General features: G+C 49.5%; 1 protein-coding gene across 2 annotated transcripts; it reads right to left on the reverse strand.

Moving 5' to 3' along the window:
* Positions 1-223: 223 nt before the first annotated feature.
* Positions 224-18,339, reverse strand: Mettl22 (methyltransferase 22, Kin17 lysine). Of its 2 annotated transcripts, XM_059270044.1 has the most exons (11): positions 18,246-18,339; positions 16,311-16,445; positions 13,107-13,469; positions 9,043-9,083; positions 8,811-8,955; positions 6,981-7,052; positions 6,465-6,518; positions 5,435-5,515; positions 4,042-4,144; positions 1,926-2,094; positions 224-333 (listed from the first exon to the last, which is right to left on the reverse strand). In XM_059270044.1, the coding sequence occupies exons 2-11, from the start codon at positions 16,414-16,416 to the stop codon at positions 298-300; spliced, it is 1,170 nt and encodes a 389-aa protein (XP_059126027.1). In that variant the 5' UTR covers positions 16,417-16,445; positions 18,246-18,339; the 3' UTR covers positions 224-297. The 2 variants fall into 2 exon arrangements, with proteins under 2 accessions (XP_059126027.1, XP_059126028.1); XM_059270045.1 differs by lacking the exon at positions 18,246-18,339 and having other exon boundaries at positions 13,107-13,320; positions 16,311-16,437.
* Between the last annotated feature and the right edge of the window lie 367 nt (positions 18,340-18,706).

Genomic DNA, 18,706 nt, shown 5'->3' on the forward strand with positions numbered 1-18,706 from the left:
GGAAGTTCACCACAGAAACAACCAGAGTGCAGCCACACAGAACACTTGCTGACTTTGACCAAGTGGCTCGGGAGTGCCTGGGAGCTGTGACAGGCCCGAGACAGCTAAGCCACCACACTGCGAGCAACAGTATTTCTGGGCTATTGCTGCAGGTAGTGATGGATCCCAGGAGATCAGCTTGGTTCCTGCAAGGGCCTCTCCCTGTGTTTAAAATGACAGTATCTCAGTGCACAGAGGGTTTGTTTTTATTTGAAACATATTGACAACCGTCAAGAAGTCACACCTTTCAGAGGTGACTCATGCTGCTGGTTCCACTACGATCTTCCAGAGCTCCTGCAACACACAGAAATGAAAGGGTCTGAGGATTCACAGAGCAGAGACACCAGGGCAGGCACGGGGGCTCCTTCCTGTCTTCGAGGTGCTGGCCATTACACGGTGGCACAGTGGCTGTGCAGACTAAGTCTGGAACTAGCCAAAGGGATAGTGGTATGTCACATGGTCACGAGGGACTGAAGGAATGGCAGCAAGTGGCCTCAGTCTTGCCATTTTGGGGACCTTAGTCACTGTGGTCTGCAGCTACTCCATTTCCTAAGAAGGGACAAAGGAGCGTGAGAAAGCTGGGCCCCTCCCTCTGCCACCATCTCCCCCCTTCTCCTGAGAATGAGGCCTGATCTCCACAGCCAAAAGGCAGAGAGAACAAGAGATGCCAGACGGGCTTCTGTGACTCCAGCTCCTGGTAATTTTCAGGGTAATTTTGAGTTTTCAAGTTTACTCTGAGTGCTGGGTTTAAAAGCTGTAATAGCAGGTGCCTTGGCTCTAAGATGGCTGGGTGCATTAGCTAAGACAGCGGACAAAAGGTGTGTGGCACTGAGCGCATGCTGGTTACAACTGTAGGATTATCAAGGGCCTGGTGCGAGCCTTCGTTCTTGGCCAGAGAAGCAGCAACGTCTCCACAGAGCAGATGTAGCCATTGGCATGACGGTTAACACTGTCAATTGATAGGACTTACAGTCACCCAGGAGACAAACCTCTGCACACGTCTGTGATGGACTTTCTAGATTGGGTTAATTAAGGTGATAAGTCTCATCCTAAATGTGGGTGGCATTATACTGTGGGCTGGGTCCCTTGACTTAAAAGGGAGAAAGCCAGCTGTGGAAAAGCATTCATCTCTCTGCTTCCTGACTGGATGCATGTGACCAGCCGCCTCCCACTCCTGCTGCTGTGACCTCCCCACTGAGAGGACGGTGCCCTCAAACTGTGAGCCAGAACAAACCTCCTTCTGTCTGTTGCTTTCATCAAACATCACCCAGGCCTGCCTTACAACTCCCAGATCCTTCCCACTGACCTACTGCTCCCCAGATGACCTGCTTTTTTGTGGCTTGAATTTGGAATGCCTCCTACAGGATCCTGTGTCTGAACACTTGGTCCCCACCTGGATACACTGGTTAGGATACACTGGTTACACTGGTGAAACCTTGAGCAGGTGGAGCCTTGCAGGAGGAAGAGGAAGTGGGTCACTGTGTGCAGGCTGGACCCACTTCCTGTTCACTGCTTCCTAAGGTGGGCGCAATGTGACCAGCTGCCATCTGCTCTTGTGGCCTCTTCTTCCCCAACATGACTATGCCCTCTTAAAATGTGATCCAGAATAAGCCTTCCTCCTGACGTTGCTTGGGCCATACACTTTGTCTTAGCAAGGGGGAAGGAATTGATGCCTGCCCCTCCTGCTTCCTCTGGAGTCTTAACTGCCCATAGAGAAAGAAGAGGAGACAGCTACAGAGCTGCTCTGGTCAGGTGACTACTGAGAACGGGTCGAACCCCCAGGGATCCCAGGGATAAATCTGCAGCCTCTCCTGGGCAGACTATGGATGGGACGGCAAGGCTGCCCATCGCTGTGTGTCCCACCACCCTCACGGGGCTGCATCTACCAGCTGTCGGATGCGCTCGTAGAGGAGCAGCTGCGGGAAGGAGGCCTCCACAGGCTCCACCGTGAAGCGCAACCTGCCATCAGCCAGCTTCTCCAGAGAGTCCAGGGAGGCACGGAAGTGATCGTAGGCTTCACATGTGACGTCCAAGTGTCTGAGTGTGAAGTTGAACCTGTGGAGTGACCAGCAGCAACACACTCATCGTGACCAGGAAGGGCTGGTTCTGCTGCATCCATCCTCACAGCCTGCTTCCTACTTAGTGCCCTTGAGTCTGGATTTAAGTGTCTCCTCTGCACCCAGCCTGTGAGCAAATTCCTTCCAGAGCCTGCACAGAAGCCTGTTTCCAGAATAGCTATCGGCTCCACTCACAGATGTAGCTTTAGGGAGCTGAGGTCACCTGCCAAGATGACACTCTGGAAAGGCAGATGCCCATCTCAAGAGTTGCTGCAAATGGATTCCAGGGTAGACTTGCTGGCTGGGTGCTGTGGGTACCATCTATGGGAAGGGGGAACGAGAGGCTGTGGAAAAGGGAATCTGTAAAATGAATTATCTTGAATTCAGACTGTTCATCTGTCTTTTTCTTTTTGCATGTGTGTGCAGCATACATGTGTGTTCTTATGTTTGTGTGTGTTCATGCATTTATAGGGTATGTGTGTGCATGTCCAAGTGTGGAGGCCACAGGCTGACATTTTCTTCTTCTTTATATGCTAAGACAAGGTCTCTCTCACTTGAACCTGGGTTTGTAATCTGGAGGCCACCACACCTACTTGGCATTTTCCTGGGTGCTGGGGATGCTCATTGTCCAGCAAGTGCTCTACCTGTTAAACCATCTCCACAACCCCTTCTTTCTCTTTACAAACCTTTCATTGTAAAAAACCTCTAACATCCAAGTAACAAGAACTGCATAGCAAACTGCCATGAAGCCACTGGCAGCTTCCACCACTCCCGACTCTCAGCCACTCTGTCCCCGTATGTTTCCAGAGTCCCTCCTATCTCACTCATCAACAAGCAAATACCAGACATCCCAGCATTTCTCCAGCAAATACGTCTGTACACATCTGGAAAAGATAACAATTCTTTCCTCAAAATGAAATGAACAACCTTTCGTTTGGTTCTTGTGTTTTTGTTGTTGTCGCTTGTTTTTTTGAGACAGGGTCTGAATTCACAATGTAGCCCAGGCTGGCCTTGAGCTTCTGATTCTCCTGTTTCAATCCCCCAAGTGCTGGGACAACAGCTGTGAGCCACTATGGCCAGGCAAACGACAGCTCTTGTCACGTCCTTTACAGAGTTCAGCTTTTCCCATCTGCTCTAAGTCTCCTGTTTACAGTCCATGGAGTGAGGATCAAAATGGGGGCCCTGCTTCCACTGGACACTGTGTCTGAAGGAGGAACGTGGTGTTACTGGGACAAACAATACTGTGACAAGAACCAAGGATGTTTAGCTCAGAACTCAAATCTGGTGTGGAAGAGGCAAAGCTGAAGCAGATATTCTGCAGGGGTCCTAGTGGAGGGCACAAAGACAAGAGGAGGGATATGTGGCTTCCACAAAGGAATTCCTTCATTCCTATTTTTACTAACCATTTCTTTTTTTTTCATTTTTAAGTTTCATTGAAGACATAGGAACGGGGTTGGGGATTTAGCTCAGTGGTAGAGCGCTTGCCTAGCAAGCACAAGGCCCTGGGTTCGATCCTCAGCTCAAAAAAAAAAAAAAAAAAAAAAAAAAAAAAAAAAAAAAAAAAGAAGACATAGGAACAAGAAAACTTCCTTTTCATGGAAAAACAAAGTGTAAGTGATACTAATGGCAGGCCTTGATGATGATGGCCTTAGCATGTGGAAGATGACAGGAAGTGGGCCAGCGGTGAGGGGTGTGGTCTCAGCAGGTCCTCATCTGGCACTACCTCACTGTGGCTTGGAGACCAGCACTCCAGTGTCTCTCAGCCTTGCCTGCTCCATATGAAAATGGGGCCGGGCTGGCTGTGCCTGGTAAGAGTTTAACACAGACTAAACGAAGGGATGGATATGAGGGGTGAGCCCCAGCCCAGCACACAGCAGGGCATGACAGACACAGTGAATGCCGTGATACCACAGTGAGGGTGTGGTTGCGGGGCAGCAGAGCTCACCTTTTTTCCACCGACAGGATGGCGGTGCAGGCATTTTTCAGTCTGTGGACGAGTCGGGAGAGCGTGTTAAACAGGGCGTCGGTTAAGTCATCATCGTAGAACACTGGGGAGAGAGGGGTATTGGGGAAAAGTGTACCTTCGGGAGAGACCTACTCAGAGGGACCCACAGAAACACCACGGAGCGGATCCTTATCATCACAGACAGTAGCAGCTGAGGAGGAATGTTCTGGAAGGGAGCTTCTAGGATGTCTCTAAGGATGTAGTGAGACAGTTTTCTAAGTCCCAGCTAGAGACTCTCACAGCAAACACTGTTAGCTGTTCCACATGGCAGACCACGGCATTTCAGAGCCAGCCTCCTCACGGTTGGACAGTGTTTGCTAAGACCTTCACAAGGACAAAGATGGAGCACCAATGAGTATTTGATTTTCCCAGAAGTAAGTGTGTGTGTGTGTGTGTGTGTGTGTGTGTGTGTGTGTGTGTGTGTCTCAGCCTATAGTCACCTCCACGGCTTGGACACTGGCAATGATCTGAAGCTAGGTCTCTGCAATTCTGCTGTGGACCGACAGCCACACGAAACAGGAGCTTGGTAAAGAGGGAGTAACTTTGGGGAAACACAGCTGCCCACTGTCTGTCCACAGCAGCTCCCATCTTACTCATCAAGATGAAGTTGAACGAACCATTCTTAGGGCTGCTGGTGCCTTCCAGGTGCTAATCTGACATCTCTGAAGAAATCAATCAGAGCAGGTGAGGATCTGGGGTCTCTGCAAACACCAGGACTGGCAAAGTAACATCCGTGTGAGGCGAGAAGGAAATCCAGTTCAGCATGACTTAGTCAGCCAGTGTTGGTTCAAACTTCTAGAGTCTGACCCCGGGCAGTTTATTTTAGACATATTTAAGTCCAGCATAACTTTGGAAAAAGGTTCCCTGGTGACAATTACCACATAAAGCTTAAGGAGTGAATACATCGAAACTCTTCTGCCAAGTGCATGTGACAAAGTACTTGTCCATAAGAACGGTTCTATAGCTTACGGGCCTAGGGGAAGATCTGGACATGGGACATCACCCTGGGGAGGGTTCTACTGACTGAGAAACAGTGCTCAAGGTAAAGGTCTAGGGAGGAAGAGCCAGGGATAAACAGCACAGTCTGGGGGACTGGGTGTGTCCTGGCTCGACAGACATACAGTTCAGCAGGCTGTTAACCACATCCACTCCCAGGTTTCTGGGCAGAAACCAGGTCTACAACTCCTCCGCTGAGGAGAAAACCCTGTGTGTTTAACATTCCTGGTTTCCCTACTGCTGATCTGTGAGCACAAGGAGCGTGTGCTCTCTGCATGAGGGGATCCTGTAAGACACAGGTAATGACAAGGACACAGGGTGACGGAGAACCACTCACCTTCAGCTGCAAACAGCACAGTGGTGTGATCATACAGGTCACTGATGTCTTCCTCGGACCAGCTGAAGGGGACTTTGGGATCTACCAAAGAAGGGAAGACTGAGTGGCCATTCCTTCCTTTGCTGGCCACCAGCTCTTATTGCAAACTGACCAAAGGAAGCTTCAGGACAAGAGACAAGGCTGAGCTGGGTGTGGTGGTACACTCTGGTAATTCCAGCAATCAGGAGGCAGGCAGATCTTTGTGAGTTCCAGACAAGCCTGATCTATATATTGAGTTTCAGGCCAGCCGCAGCTACCTAATGAGGCCTTTTTTTAAAAAAAAAAAGAGAAGGAAGGAAGGAAGGAAAGATGAGAGGGGGGGGCGGCTGGAGACAGGATGTCCTACACCTTAGGGTTACAGTTAAGGGGCGCTCTTCCCACCAGTGAGGGGCAAGTGGGTTCCATCCTTCCTTGCCACTTGGCCAGGAGCCCTGTGAGAACATTATCTGTCTACCACCACCCAAATTTACTCACTGTGTGACACCATGAAACGGGTTACATCACTCTGCGTTTACAGAAAGGCCTACTAAAACCCCTCTCAGAAGATGGCAGGAAGCCTTGGGTCAAGGTCACAGCAGAGTGCTCGGGAGGCGACAGTCAGAGTTTCCTTACTGACAGGGAAGAAGAAAGAAGCTGCTGTATAAGTAGCAAGCATCAGGTCTAACACGTCTGTGGAAGAATTTAAACTCTCCCAGCCACTCCCTGGGCTTTCTGGGAAGCTGTTAGGACCCAGAGGCCACAGACCTGGATCACAGCCTGGCATCTCTGAGCACTGATCTCTGCTCCTTGAGAACTGATCCCCCACAGTGACACTGGGAGGTGTGAACAGCAGCATGCGGTTAAGGGCCAGCATGTGGCAAGAGGAAGAGAATGGCTGTGGCTCAGAAGCCTGTGGAGGGGACCCCCCCAGGATGTGGGGCTGTGGAGGCAGCCAGGACTGTGGGTACCACAGAGGAGCCACTGAAGCAGGACCACTGCAGGAAGCACACACCTGTGCAGAGGTCATCTTTCAGCCAGTCCAGTTCCTTGACCTTTATCACACCATCTGCAAAAGAGCAGGCACCACTCCCAAACTGCACACCAATGGGAAAGCACCGACTCTCCACCCGTCCTCACCACTGGACCAGCGGCTATCTTTCCCACCCCTCTCTTCCCACATGTTTTCAGTGCTCAGTGTCAGTGACTCTGTAGACACAGGGAATATAAACATCTATCAGTCCTGCTCCCCATCCCCGGAAACTGGCCACCTTACGGGGGCTGGCAGGTTAGCAGATGACTCAAGACTGTGTGACTAGGATAACACTAACAGAACGAGCAAATGCATGGAGGAGGGGACGAACTTGTCTGTCAGCCCAGGGACGTCAGCAGGGCTTCACTGTGCCCAAGACCAGGTCATCTAGGCTCCAAGGAAACATCTGATGCAAAGGGAAGCCACCCCAACACTGTGCCCACTGGGTGACAGTGTTGCCTCCCACCAAGCTCCCCATCCCCCAATACCGGCCCTCACCTCTAGTGGCAGCCAGGTGGCTGTTGAGGGCAACGTTTCGTTGGCACATGGCTAGGAGGTCTGTGCCGACATCTGGAATGACAGAAGGGTGCACCATGACACACAGTCTGTTAAGACACCGTCTTCATCGTTTTTCATGGAGAGCCATCACCAGTAGCCAGACTGCTGGGCTACGGGCATTTAAGGTGTTAGCATCTCTGGAAGCTGGATGAAGGGTACATGACACATTCTGGATTATCTTAGGAACTTCCGAGTGAGTCTGATGTAATTTCAAATTTAAATATTAAAACAGTAATCAGTTTGACACACAGAGGATCAGCTCATCACTGTAAGGATTATCAGATGAGGTACAAAGGTGCTCACTGCTGCAATTGAAAAATGTAAGAAAGCACAGGATAATTAGAATGCCTGGCAAGGGATGACAAAATGATAAAAATGATCTAGTTATTAAAAGTCACACCTAGAATAATTTTTAAGGACACAGGAACATGCTCTTGAAGAAATATTTCTCAAGATTTTTGGCTCTGTGTATGTGTGTGTGTACTCGCATAGTATATAGTAACTATTTCTAGACATTTCAGTTATTCCTTAAGAGTATGTACTAAAGGGTGATGAAAAGATGGCTCTGAGGTTGAGATGCCACATTGTTTTTTTTTAATTTATTTATTTTTATTATATGTGTGTTGGTGTTTTGCCTGCATATATGTCTGTGTGAGGGTGTCAGATCTTAGAATTACAGAAGTTGTAACCTGTCATGTGGGTGCTGGGAATTGAATCTGGGTCCTCTGGAAGGGCAGTCAGTGCTCTCAATCTTTGAGCCATCTCTCTGGCCCACCACACTGTTCCTGCAGAGGACCCAAGTTTGGTTCCCAGCACCTACATCAGATGGCTCACAATCAATTGTAATTCCAGCTCCAGGGGATCTGATGCCCTCTGAGGGCACCTGTCCTCATATGCACATACTTCAATATATATAATTTAAAAATAAGTTGGGCATGGTGGAGTACACCTTTATCCTAGCACTTTGGAAGGCAGAGGCAGGTGAGTTCCAGGTCAACTGGGAAACATAGTGAGACTGTCTCAAATTTAAAACACAAATAAAAGCCAGGCGGCGGCGGTAGTGCACGCCTTTAATCCCAGCAATTAGGAGGCAAAACCAGGCAGATCTCTGTGAGTTTGAGGCAAGCCTGGTCTACAGAGTGAGTTCCAGACAGCCAAGGCTACACAGAGAAACCCTATCTTGAAAAAAACCAAAAAACTAAAAAAAAAAAAAAAAAAAAGGTAAATTATAGACTGTAACACACACACACAAATGTGCACACATTCGCATACGAATGGTTAGAAGTAGGTTTCCTGGTGAGTCCCTGGTGTCAGGACTCCTTGTGCTCTGGATCTGCTCTTGGCCCACAGCAGTGTCTAATACATTGCATACTGGTGAATCACTCTGGGGACTGTAACATTAAGAGTAATTTTCATTTTATGTTTTACACTTTCTCCTAAGAAGAAGTCCTGTTTCTGTCATCAGATACAAATGATAAACCAGTGTGACCCCTGTGAAGAGAAGAGCTTAGGGCTCCTTGGGATCTTTGCTCTTCCTTGGAGGTTGAGCCAGGAAAGGGCACCGGACACCTCATGCCCAGTGGGCTTGTGGCTACAGGGTGACACTGGTGGCTGGGTGTTGAGGGCCTTTTGGACAAAAAATGGAGGGTGGACGGAAGCTGGGGAAATCAGGAGCTGCCAGTGTCCAGCTCCTGGTGACCTTGTTCATTTTGACAGATGGTAGACATCGTGGAGCCCACCAAGCCCTCATCTGAGCCACAGAGTTGTTACCTGTACAGTAAACGGTGTGTGCCATGGTGGCTGCCACAATGCTGGCAAGCCCAGTGCCTGCCCCAAGCTCCAGCACGGTGCGTCCCTGGAAGAGGTCCCTTCGGAACAGGATATAGTCTGCCAGGAACAGGGCGCCCCGCCACACCTGCAAGACAGAGGACATAGAGCCACAGGTGACTTGAGGCTCTGAGAGACCCTCAGGGGCCACAAGAAGTGAACAGGGCCTACCCACCTGCTTGCCAACATCCTCCAGGGGCGTGGCCATGGTATGCTCTGGACAGGACAGAAACCAAGAGAGAAAGGTCCATGGTGAAACAGAGGCAGGCAGAAGACAAGAGGGAGCGGCAGTGTGACAGTCTGGCTGGCTGGGCGGCAAAGTAAATGACCAAAAGAAAAGCAGAGGCTTGGACTATGCTGCCAGATGGAGCATCACTGAGGCCAGGTGTGTGGCCCAGGGACCAGGGGGCACATCAGGTCTGAACCCAGCTAAAGTCCACACATGTATCATACTATGTGAACTGCCACCTTAAAACTGAAATATATTTACATGCTAATAATTATAGCTACTTCCAAAATATTTTCTTATGCTTACAACTGCACCAGAAGCTAACACAGTAAGTTTCAATTTATATCTTTTTTTTTCTTAAGTTCAGGAGAAGCTGGGTGTGGTGCATGCCTTTAATCCCAGCACTCGGGAGGCAGAGGCAGGTGATCTCTGTGAGTTCGAGGCCAGCGTGGTCTACAAAGTGAGTTCCAGGACAGCCAGGGCTACACAGAGAAACCCTGTCTCAAAAACCCAAAAAAAGGAAAGTTCATGAGCAGAGTGGTTGGTATACACTCTGAATTCCAAAATATCTCAGAACAGAATTCTGATGGTTGGAAGGAATGGAAACAGGAGCTGAAGGAGAAAAAGAAACACCGGACAACACTGTCTCGGCCACTACATTAGAACTCACTCCTGTTTCCTTTTTTTTGAGATGGAGTCTCACAGTGCAGCCCAGGTTGGCCTGGGGCTCACTATGTATTAAATGTTTACAAATGAGCTGTGTGAGGTTAAAACAAAGAAACACAGCAGAGAAGTTTCCAGAGCCTGCCATACTCACACAAACTAAAATACAGTCTCGGAACAAAAACTGAGGATCAAGCTGGGTATGGCAGTTCACACCTGTAGTCTTAGCAGGATCGGGGTCAGTTTAGACTAAACAGTGAGGCCCTTCTAAGAGACAAACAAAACAAGGCCTGTGAGGTGGCTCCTCAGGCAAAGGCGCTTGTTCTGCAAGCCTCACAACCTGAGTCCAATCCCAGGACCCACGTAAGGGGGGAGGAGAGAACTAGCTCTACAGAGTTGTCCTCTGACCTCCCCGCGCGCGCGCACACACACACACACACACACACACACACACACACACACACACACACACACGAAACAAGAACAAAACTCAAACAGTGACTGTCTCCACTTGGGCTGTGGTTGGAAGTGACCGAGCAATCTAGATTCATCTCAGAAGGGTAAAAGGCATGCTGGGGCTCAACGTGTGCCACCAGCTGGGAATCAGAACAAAACGTCACCCACCAACCTCTCAATGTCACATTCCTTCATTGAACATGTGTATGGACACCCATGAGCCAGCCTGGGCTCACACCCTGAGACTCTGTTGGATCTGGTCACCCCCATTTTATAGATGAGACAAGTTCAAGCCCCGAGTTTGGAGAGTATGGACCCTTGAGGAGAACATGGGCTCTGTGGTCATGCAGCCCCTCACAAGCGCTGGCGTTTTCACCCTCCCACAGGGTGACTTGACACTCAGCATCTTGGAGCCTGGGCCCCAGTTCCTTTGCATGAGCACAGATAACTCTGTCCTTGCGCAGGGTACAACCAGCCTAGGCTTTACAAGGGGCGGGATCAGCGATGGTTAGAAACTGCTGATCTCATCAATGTCCCCAACCCTCACACACTTGAGGGCCGGAGCTGGGCCAGGGAAATGAACAGCTCAAGAAAAAACCATTTTAAGTCCAAATGTGTCGTGATGTTTTTCTAAAGTCAGGTGGAAACAAAAGAGGATTTTAAACCAAAAGTTTTTAAGGCGGCTAATCTATCACTAGCACCCTGTGGGAGCTGCATTCTTGACTCCTTGGACAAGCCTCAGCTGAGGGATCCGGCAGGCCCAAGGCTGTCTGCATCGTGAAGGGTGGATGACCCAGCTCTGCAAAACGTGAGCCCAGCCCATGTCAACTGTGGTGGTGATGCTGACAACCAAGAATCACCACTTCAGAAACAATGCTGTCCTGGGGCAGGCGAGACCCCTGACTGAGAGAGAACTTCCACCTCTGAAGACCCAAGGCCCCAGGAAAGAGTGGGAGGGGCAGCTGGGGAGGCCGCCATATTCCCCACCTTCCTGGTAGGAATTTGTCCTTAGCTTGTAAGACAGTGTTCCTGGCACATGCTCACTGGAAGCCAGAGTCACTGTGGGACCACACACTCTGTTACTCTAGTCCTGGAGGGGAGGGAAGCATCCTAGTTTACTTTCCCAGGGCTGTGATAAAACACTGACCAAAGCCAACTTCTTTTGTTTATACCTCTACATCACAGTCCGTCATAAGGGGAAGTCAGGGCAGGCATATAACCTAGAGGCAGTGCCTGAAGCAGACTCTGGAGGAATGATGCTTACTGGCTTGCTCCCCTTTCTTAGACAGTCCACGACCACCTGCCCATGGTTAGTGCTGCCCATAGTGGCTGGGCTTTATTATATCAATAATCAAGAAAGGCAGCTAAATATAAGCCTACAAGCAAGCCAAAAAGCAGTGTTCCTCCCTGGTTCCTGCCCTGATTTCCCTCAGTGATGGACAGTGACCAGACACATAAACTGAATAAAGCCTTTCTTCCTGGAGTTGCTTTTGATCATGGTGTTTATCACAGCAATAGAAACCAAACTAAGGGGCTGGAGAGGTGGCTCAGGGGTTAAGAGTACTGCTTGCTCTTCCAAAGGTCCTGAGTTCAATTCCCAGCAACCACATGGTGGCTCACAACCATCTGTAATGAGACCTGGTGCCCTCTTCTGGCCTGCAGGGATATGTACAGATAGAACACTGTATACATAATAAATAAATAAATCTTTAAAAAAATAAAAAAAAAACCAAATTAAATCAAGGGACTGAAAGCACCCATGCTAATTATAGATTTATTGGTCTTCTGTTAATGGTGCAAGCATTTCGGAGTAGGTGTGCCTTGATTCCTGGTGGCCCCCAGGACTACCAGAGGCAATAAATATTAGATGGTAGATAGGGGTGGGCAGCTGTCACTCCTGAGTCAACAGCACACATCCGTCCTGGGCAGTGAGCTCCAGGGTTGCAGTTTCGGGTGGGGTAGGCTTCAGAGATGCAGCTGTCTGCAGTCACTTCTGTAAGAAACCCTTCACCCATACTCTTGTAAGTAAACCCAGTACAGCCCACTGGCTCACTAAGGTAGACTTGGATGGTATCCTCCCTTTGGTCTGTCATTGGTTTGATCTGGGATGGCAGACATTTGTTCACGTCTTCCTAGAAACAGTGTCACACACCACCTGGGGTCCTTAGACCCTTGCTCTGCCTGTTGAGCCCAAGCAGGACTCCCAGTTCATCAATGAGGGTCTGTCAAAACCCCTAACTGGGCGGTATCACCTCTCCCTCTCATTGCCCACTGCTACCAGCTCCCACCATTTGATTGGCCCACGCCAGGTTGCTGTGAACTGACACCCCTCTCTACTCCACACTCTGGCTGCTGCATTTCCTAGGGCTTCCTGTTTCCATGGAGGCCAGCCAAGCATCCCACAAACTGTTCTGACTCTCACTCCTGTGCACTGGGTTAGAGAACATGGGAGCCAGAAGCAGGAGAGAGCTTTCTGGAGGAAGTGGTACCTGAGCTGGGACCTGGGCCACTTAGGAATGTGCTAGAAAGTAGAGGTTGGTAGCAAGCACTCAAGGATGAAAGTGCAGCCCAGCAGAGACCCAGAAGGGAGAAGAACATGTAAAAGTCTGGGGTCATAAGGTCAATGGTGGTGAGAAGTGAGTGGGGACTATGTCACCCAGCTTTTAAGTTGAGTCATCTAGATTCCATCCCCAGGGCAATGGGGAACCAGTGATGAGTCCTGAGCAAGAGAAGATCCACAGGTTTGGAACAGACTCTGTTGGCTGGGGCATCACCTATTCCCAGCTCACTAGAGCCACGTCTGAACTCAGAGCTGATACCCACAGCTCTGTTGTGCACCACCAGCCACTGTGACACTGCCTTGGTGGCCAGAGAACAAGACCTTTATTTACCTATTTTGATGATGTCGTGGGGGCCGCTCTCCTGTGCCCGATCTCCCATGAGGTCATCTTCCTCCTGTGCTAGAATCATGGGATGTACCTTGTCTCTTGCAGGCTCTGCTGGGTTGGGGTCAGAAGCAGCCCGTGGCCTTCGCACCACATCTAGGTCCCCATCCTCATCCAGGGGAACACTCAACCCTTCCTGGATGGTGATGTCATCGCCAGCCTGGAGGGACAAATCCTCATGACTGTGGCCACTTCCTGACCCAGCAAGAGGCATCTCCTGTGTGGAGACATCTCTGGGACCATTGTCCTCAGCCCCCGAGTCTGTCCAAGAGTCCTGACTCCACAGGAGCTTGAACTGGGACAGGAAGACTGTAAGCGAGACAAAAACAAAGTGAGCAATGCCAAGGCTCTGTCTGTCTCCTCTCTGAGAAGTCAGACTGCTAACTGGAGACACTTAATTTTTCTTCAGAGACGGAGTCCCTTGTGGCCCAGGTTAGCCTCAAACTCATTATGTAGTTGAGGGTGACCTTCAAATTCTGATCTTCCTGATTTTACCACCCAGTGTTTGGATCATACACAAGCACCATCACGCCCAGTTTTATGTGGTGCTGGGGTTCAAACCCAGGGCTGTGTGTGTGTGTGCTAGGCAAGCACTCTACCAACTGCGTCACATGCCCAGCTCAACTGGAGATACTTTTAAAGGCTAGTGGGGGTGTGCAGATGGAGCAGCAGCAGAGGCTTGTTGGACTCAGCAGTGACCATCTGGGAGGCCGAGGTAGCAGCTCCCTGATGGAGCAGCCTCTGCTGAGTGTCTGTGCAGGCACCTGGCCTGTGTCATGTGACTAACTGCAGAGTCACCATGAAGATAGTCTACCAGCTCATTTCATAGACATGGACACTGAGGCTCGGAGGTGAGTGAACTGGGAAAGTGGCCAAGGCAATAAACCCAGGCTGCCTGGTGCTTCAGCAGCTTCTTAAAGACATCAGGACAAAAACACGGGCCATCCCTCACCACCAGGTGGCCAGAAAGTCACTGATACAGATTTTAGTAAGTGCATGTGCCAGAGACAAAAAGAGCGAGGACTTCAGAATGTTCAGTACTAGGCTGGGTCAGGCACCTGTTTGCTCTGAGCCTGATTCCCCTTGCATCCCAGGAATAAGGGCATCTACCGTAAGCTAGCCAAGGCCAACACCAGTGACCACAGAGGCTGGCTCAGTGTCCCCAGTCCTCTCTACCTCTGTTCCCTCACCTGACTTTACATTAGGCCCAGCTCACTGTTCACCATCTTCTCTAGGAAAATTGCCCTGTGAACATCATTGAGGAGCTGGGGACAATGGCAAGACCTGATGGCAGTTCTTGCTGCCTTTGTGTAGCCGTTTCCTCTTTCTGGAATGTCTTCCTTAGCTCTTTGAGACAGATCCTTCCTAGCTTTTAGTGCTCAGTCAGCTGACCCTCCTTCAGTCTCCTATAGTATCACACCCCACACCAAGTTTTAAGCATCCATCTACCTAACTACCCGTCTATTCATCCACCCATCATTTTTTCATCTACCCTTCCATATTTTACTTATGTACCCATTCGTCCATCCAGCCATCCACTTATCCCATGTATCCTTCTATTATCTAGTCATCTACCCACCCATCCATCACCCATCTTAACCATCTACCACTGTCCATCCATCTACTTACCTGCCACCCATCCATATATCAATTCATCTACCCACCCTGTCCATTCATTCATTTCACCCACTCATTTACCCATTTGTCCATCCATCTACTCATCCATCCACTCACCCATCACCTATCATCTACCCACTTATCTTTTCATTCATCTTACCCATCCATCTATTCATTTACCCACCCACCCACTCAACAAACATGCACTGACTGTCGACTGTGCCGAGTACAATTTTAAGTGCTGGGGATACAAGTAGAATGCAGCATCTTAGGGTAGTAAAGTAAACAGGATAATTACAGACTGTGACACACAGTGGCAACCATGTACGGCTAGGGCCAGCAAATCTTTTCTTCAGTAGGTCAAGAAACAAATAGCCTAAGCTCTCTGAGCCATATGATCTCTGCTGCAACTACCCAACTGTCTGTAGTCATAAAAACACACAAACAAGCAGGCCTGGGGGTGTTTCAACAGAATGTTATAAAAACAAAGCAGGGCCTGGTTGGCCACACAGGCTGCAGTTTGCCAATGCCTGGTATAATGTTATCCAAATTGGGACACCCAACAATGAATGAATGCTGAGTAACTGACTAGGGACGGTGGCTGTGAGGCCTACAGAGATACCCCAGGGGTCACAGCTGAGAAGGAGGAAAGTGGTGCAGAACTGAGGGACATATGGAGGTGAAGGTGGCAGAGATCAAGGAGGGGAGGATGACTAGGCTGGGCACACTGACTAAGGCTCTTAGGCCCAGTAGAGGGCCACATGTTCCTTAGAGCCGTGGGGGACCAAGGGGCATCCAAGTCAGGGCAGTGCTGTGGCTGGGTTTGCATTTTTGAAAGCTATGCTTGGCTGGAGGAAGAGGAGCCAGCAAGGCTGTGTAGAGGAAATGACGGGAAGCTAAGGAGGAAGGGAACAGAGCAGCCAGGCACAGGATGAGGGTGACTGGGACCTACGGTCACACTCAGCCCTGGCGTCGTCCCTGCATGGACTGGGGACTCACTCAATTGTGCATTCCTGTGCTAGGTCAGGGTGTGACACTCAGCAGCTTCTCAGTGAAGGAAGCACACTTAGCTGACACACTGAATGTAGATAAGGAACCTGATTCACTAAAGAAAACCAAGTTTGTTGTTGTTGTAGCTTGAACTGTATATGGATTTTTTTTGTTTTTGTTTTGTTTTCGGTGGAGGATAAGTGGGGGAGAAAGAGAAATCACTTGATAGTAAAATCATAAAATCCAATGTGAAGCTTTACAGCTTCAGAATGGCTATTCTGTATAGAAATACACAGAATGGCTAACTGTATGAAAGTTCACTGAAATGTGTAGACTTTGGGTCTGGTTAAATTTGGTGTGTGACTCTTGTTTAGTCAGTTTTTTGGCAATAAAATTTTAATAAAAAAAAAAGGTGACTCCCCCTACCCCCCAAAAAGACAACAGTTCAAAACAATCCAGTCTTTAACCCCAAAAGAAGAATGAGAAAGAGAGAGAAGATAAAGTGGGCCCCACCAGGCCCCAAGCCCCAGGCCTGGACCTTACCTGGCTGTCCCATGCCATTCAGCCGCACCATGAGGTGTCTCTGGTTGGGGGTGTACAGGTGGACATCTGATAGCACAGTGTCACTTTTGAAAGTAACCTCATCCATGGCTGGCCCATGTTACTCCTGGGATGCACCTGAGAGGGAAGAGCAGGTGTTCAGGATGCTGGATCCTAGAGGGAACACTAGAGTCATCCAACCAGGTGGCCAAAGGAAGTCTCAGAAGCCTGGACAGTGCTGGGGTGGGGAGAGACGGGGGTAAAGCGCTGTACAGTCCTTCAATCACAACAGGTGTAAGACAGCGGCAGCTTCTTTGCTCTGAGGTTGGTTTCAAGTGTTTGACTTCAACCTGACCTTAACTGCTGCCTACAGGAACAGGTCCTACCCGTGTATGTACTAGCTGTGTGTTATCAAACCTTTTGGGACCTCCATGTTTGCCAACTGGAAGACAGAAACATTTTAATTTTACTATCATAATTCAGACGTCTTCATGCTCCAACTACCCACAGCTGGAGCTCCTGTATTCAGATGACTGCCAGGGAATGGCAAAGATACCAATACAGAAAGCTGTTCTCCAAGCTTGCTCTCTCCTTCACAACATAAGCCAGCAAAACAAGCAGGTTGTGAACAGAGGCTGGGAATCAGGCAAACTAAAGCTGGATTTCACATGAATGACATGGAGGAAGTGTTCAGCCATCAGCAAAACCACTGGCAACAAAAATCAGACAAGATGCAAGCAGAGGAAACACAGCCTAGCCTCAACCAACCGACTGGTTTGAGGTAGGCTGGCTCCCCTGGTTCTGGAGGAAAGACAAGCCTCCTGCCTAGAGTGCTTTGGTTAAAAAAAACAAAACAAAACAAAACAAAAAAAACCTCTCTGCTGTCTTTGGCAACGTTGAACATGAATAAAAGGATAGCATCTGTTGCTATGGTGCACTTTTGCTGGAATAAAACAAACAAACAAACAAAACCCAAAAAACTATACCCCAGGGAATGAATGCTCATTGCGCTTTCTGAAAATGGGAATTATTACAAAGACAAAATTGTCTTACATATAGATGGAGAAGAAATTTATTGCTAATTTGTAGTCAATTTCTTCCACTTAAAAGTCTCAACTAAGCAGGCTTCCCAGAAAATATGGCTAAGATGGAAGTCCCAGGCCAGGAGAATCTCCTTTATGGGACTCTCCTGGGAATCAGCATTCTGGAAATAGAGCGGCACTCCTGTCTATTTGGGGGCCTCTGTGAGGATTAAATGAGACAAGCAGCCCTTTCAGGGATCAGCAGTAAACAATATACAACTCTAGTGTCATGGTTATAGAAGAGGGTGCTGGGAAGATGGATAAAGACTTGGGCCAGTTTCTCTACTTAGAAACAGCAGATGCAGTTTCCACCAGGGAATGTCAGGGCTGGGGGTGTTTTCTGATTCCTCTTGGGGACTACTGAAAAAGTAGCCCCAGGTTGCAGGCTGCAAATTCATCCCTGTAGGGGAGCTAGGAAGTGTTCTAGGCTCTTGGAAGACTGCGGAGCCGGATTCCCACCAATTTCTTTAAGGGCCTGCAGTGTTGTTCCCCAAACCAATCAAGAATTAGGAGCTGGATAGGGGAAAGCCAGGAAGCTGGAGCGCTCAGGGTGCAGGGGTGCGAGAAAAGGCTGGCCATGCGCAGAGTGGCGTGGGTCCAGGGACCTCCTCCCTTCCCGGCCGGCCACTGACCTGTAGGCTAGCCTTAGAGTCCGTCTCTCCTCCCCTTCCGAGTCCCACACCAAGTGGGTCGGCCTCACTCAGTACGGAAGCCGAGAAGAGGTCCCACAGAGGAGGGGAAACTGAGGCTGAGGGAGGGATTAGGGTTCGGGCTTCAAGGTCGTGGAAGCTTGGCTCCCAAAGCCAGGATGCTCCCTAGGTCCTGCCCAGTCCCGCCGCTTCTCCCGGGCGCTTACCCGCCATGACGCTGGGCTGGAGTCCCGCACGAATCCCTCGCCGTGGAACTCAGGAGGCCGCCATGACAGACAGTCTGCGCACGCGTGGTACACGCTCCGACTTGGGTCGCGCATGCGCATGCGGCTGCCGGCCGCTGACACCTGCTGCTGGCCTGCCAGAGAGGAGGAGATGCATCTGCGTTTGCTTGTCGGGAATCCCTCCTGTAAAGAACTTAAATAGGGCCGAGGATGTCGACGGTGTAGAGAGCTTAGCACAAAAGAAAAAAGAGAGTTGATTTGCTTCCGGTGTTACCAGAGTAGAGTCATTAAAGGTCAGAGCCTAGGCACCAGAGCTCCAATAAGCTAGGTTTGGCCCCTGGTCCTAACTATGCCAACGAAACAAGTAATAGTCAAAAGCAGAAAAAGGAGCTTTAGTCAATAACGGCCACGTTAGGAAGAGGGACAAAAACATCCATCCACTG

This window comes from Peromyscus eremicus, chromosome 8a (genome assembly GCF_949786415.1).
Source record: "Peromyscus eremicus chromosome 8a, PerEre_H2_v1, whole genome shotgun sequence".
NCBI lineage: Eukaryota > Metazoa > Chordata > Mammalia > Rodentia > Cricetidae > Peromyscus > Peromyscus eremicus.

What these genes read in the sequence shown, in the direction of transcription:
- Mettl22 (XM_059270044.1), bottom strand. Translation starts at nt 16,416, where the DNA reads ATGGATGAGGTTACTTTCAAAAGTGACACTGTGCTATCAGATGTCCAC. An exon ending in TGGAGGATGTTGGCAAGCAG is followed by an intron (nt 8,956 to 9,042) that starts GTGGGTAGGCCC and finishes TCTGTCTTGCAG; the next exon opens with GTGTGGCGGGGCGCCCTGTT. An exon ending in ACACACCGTTTACTGTACAG is followed by an intron (nt 7,053 to 8,810) that starts GTAACAACTCTG and finishes CTGTCATTCCAG; the next exon opens with ATGTCGGCACAGACCTCCTA.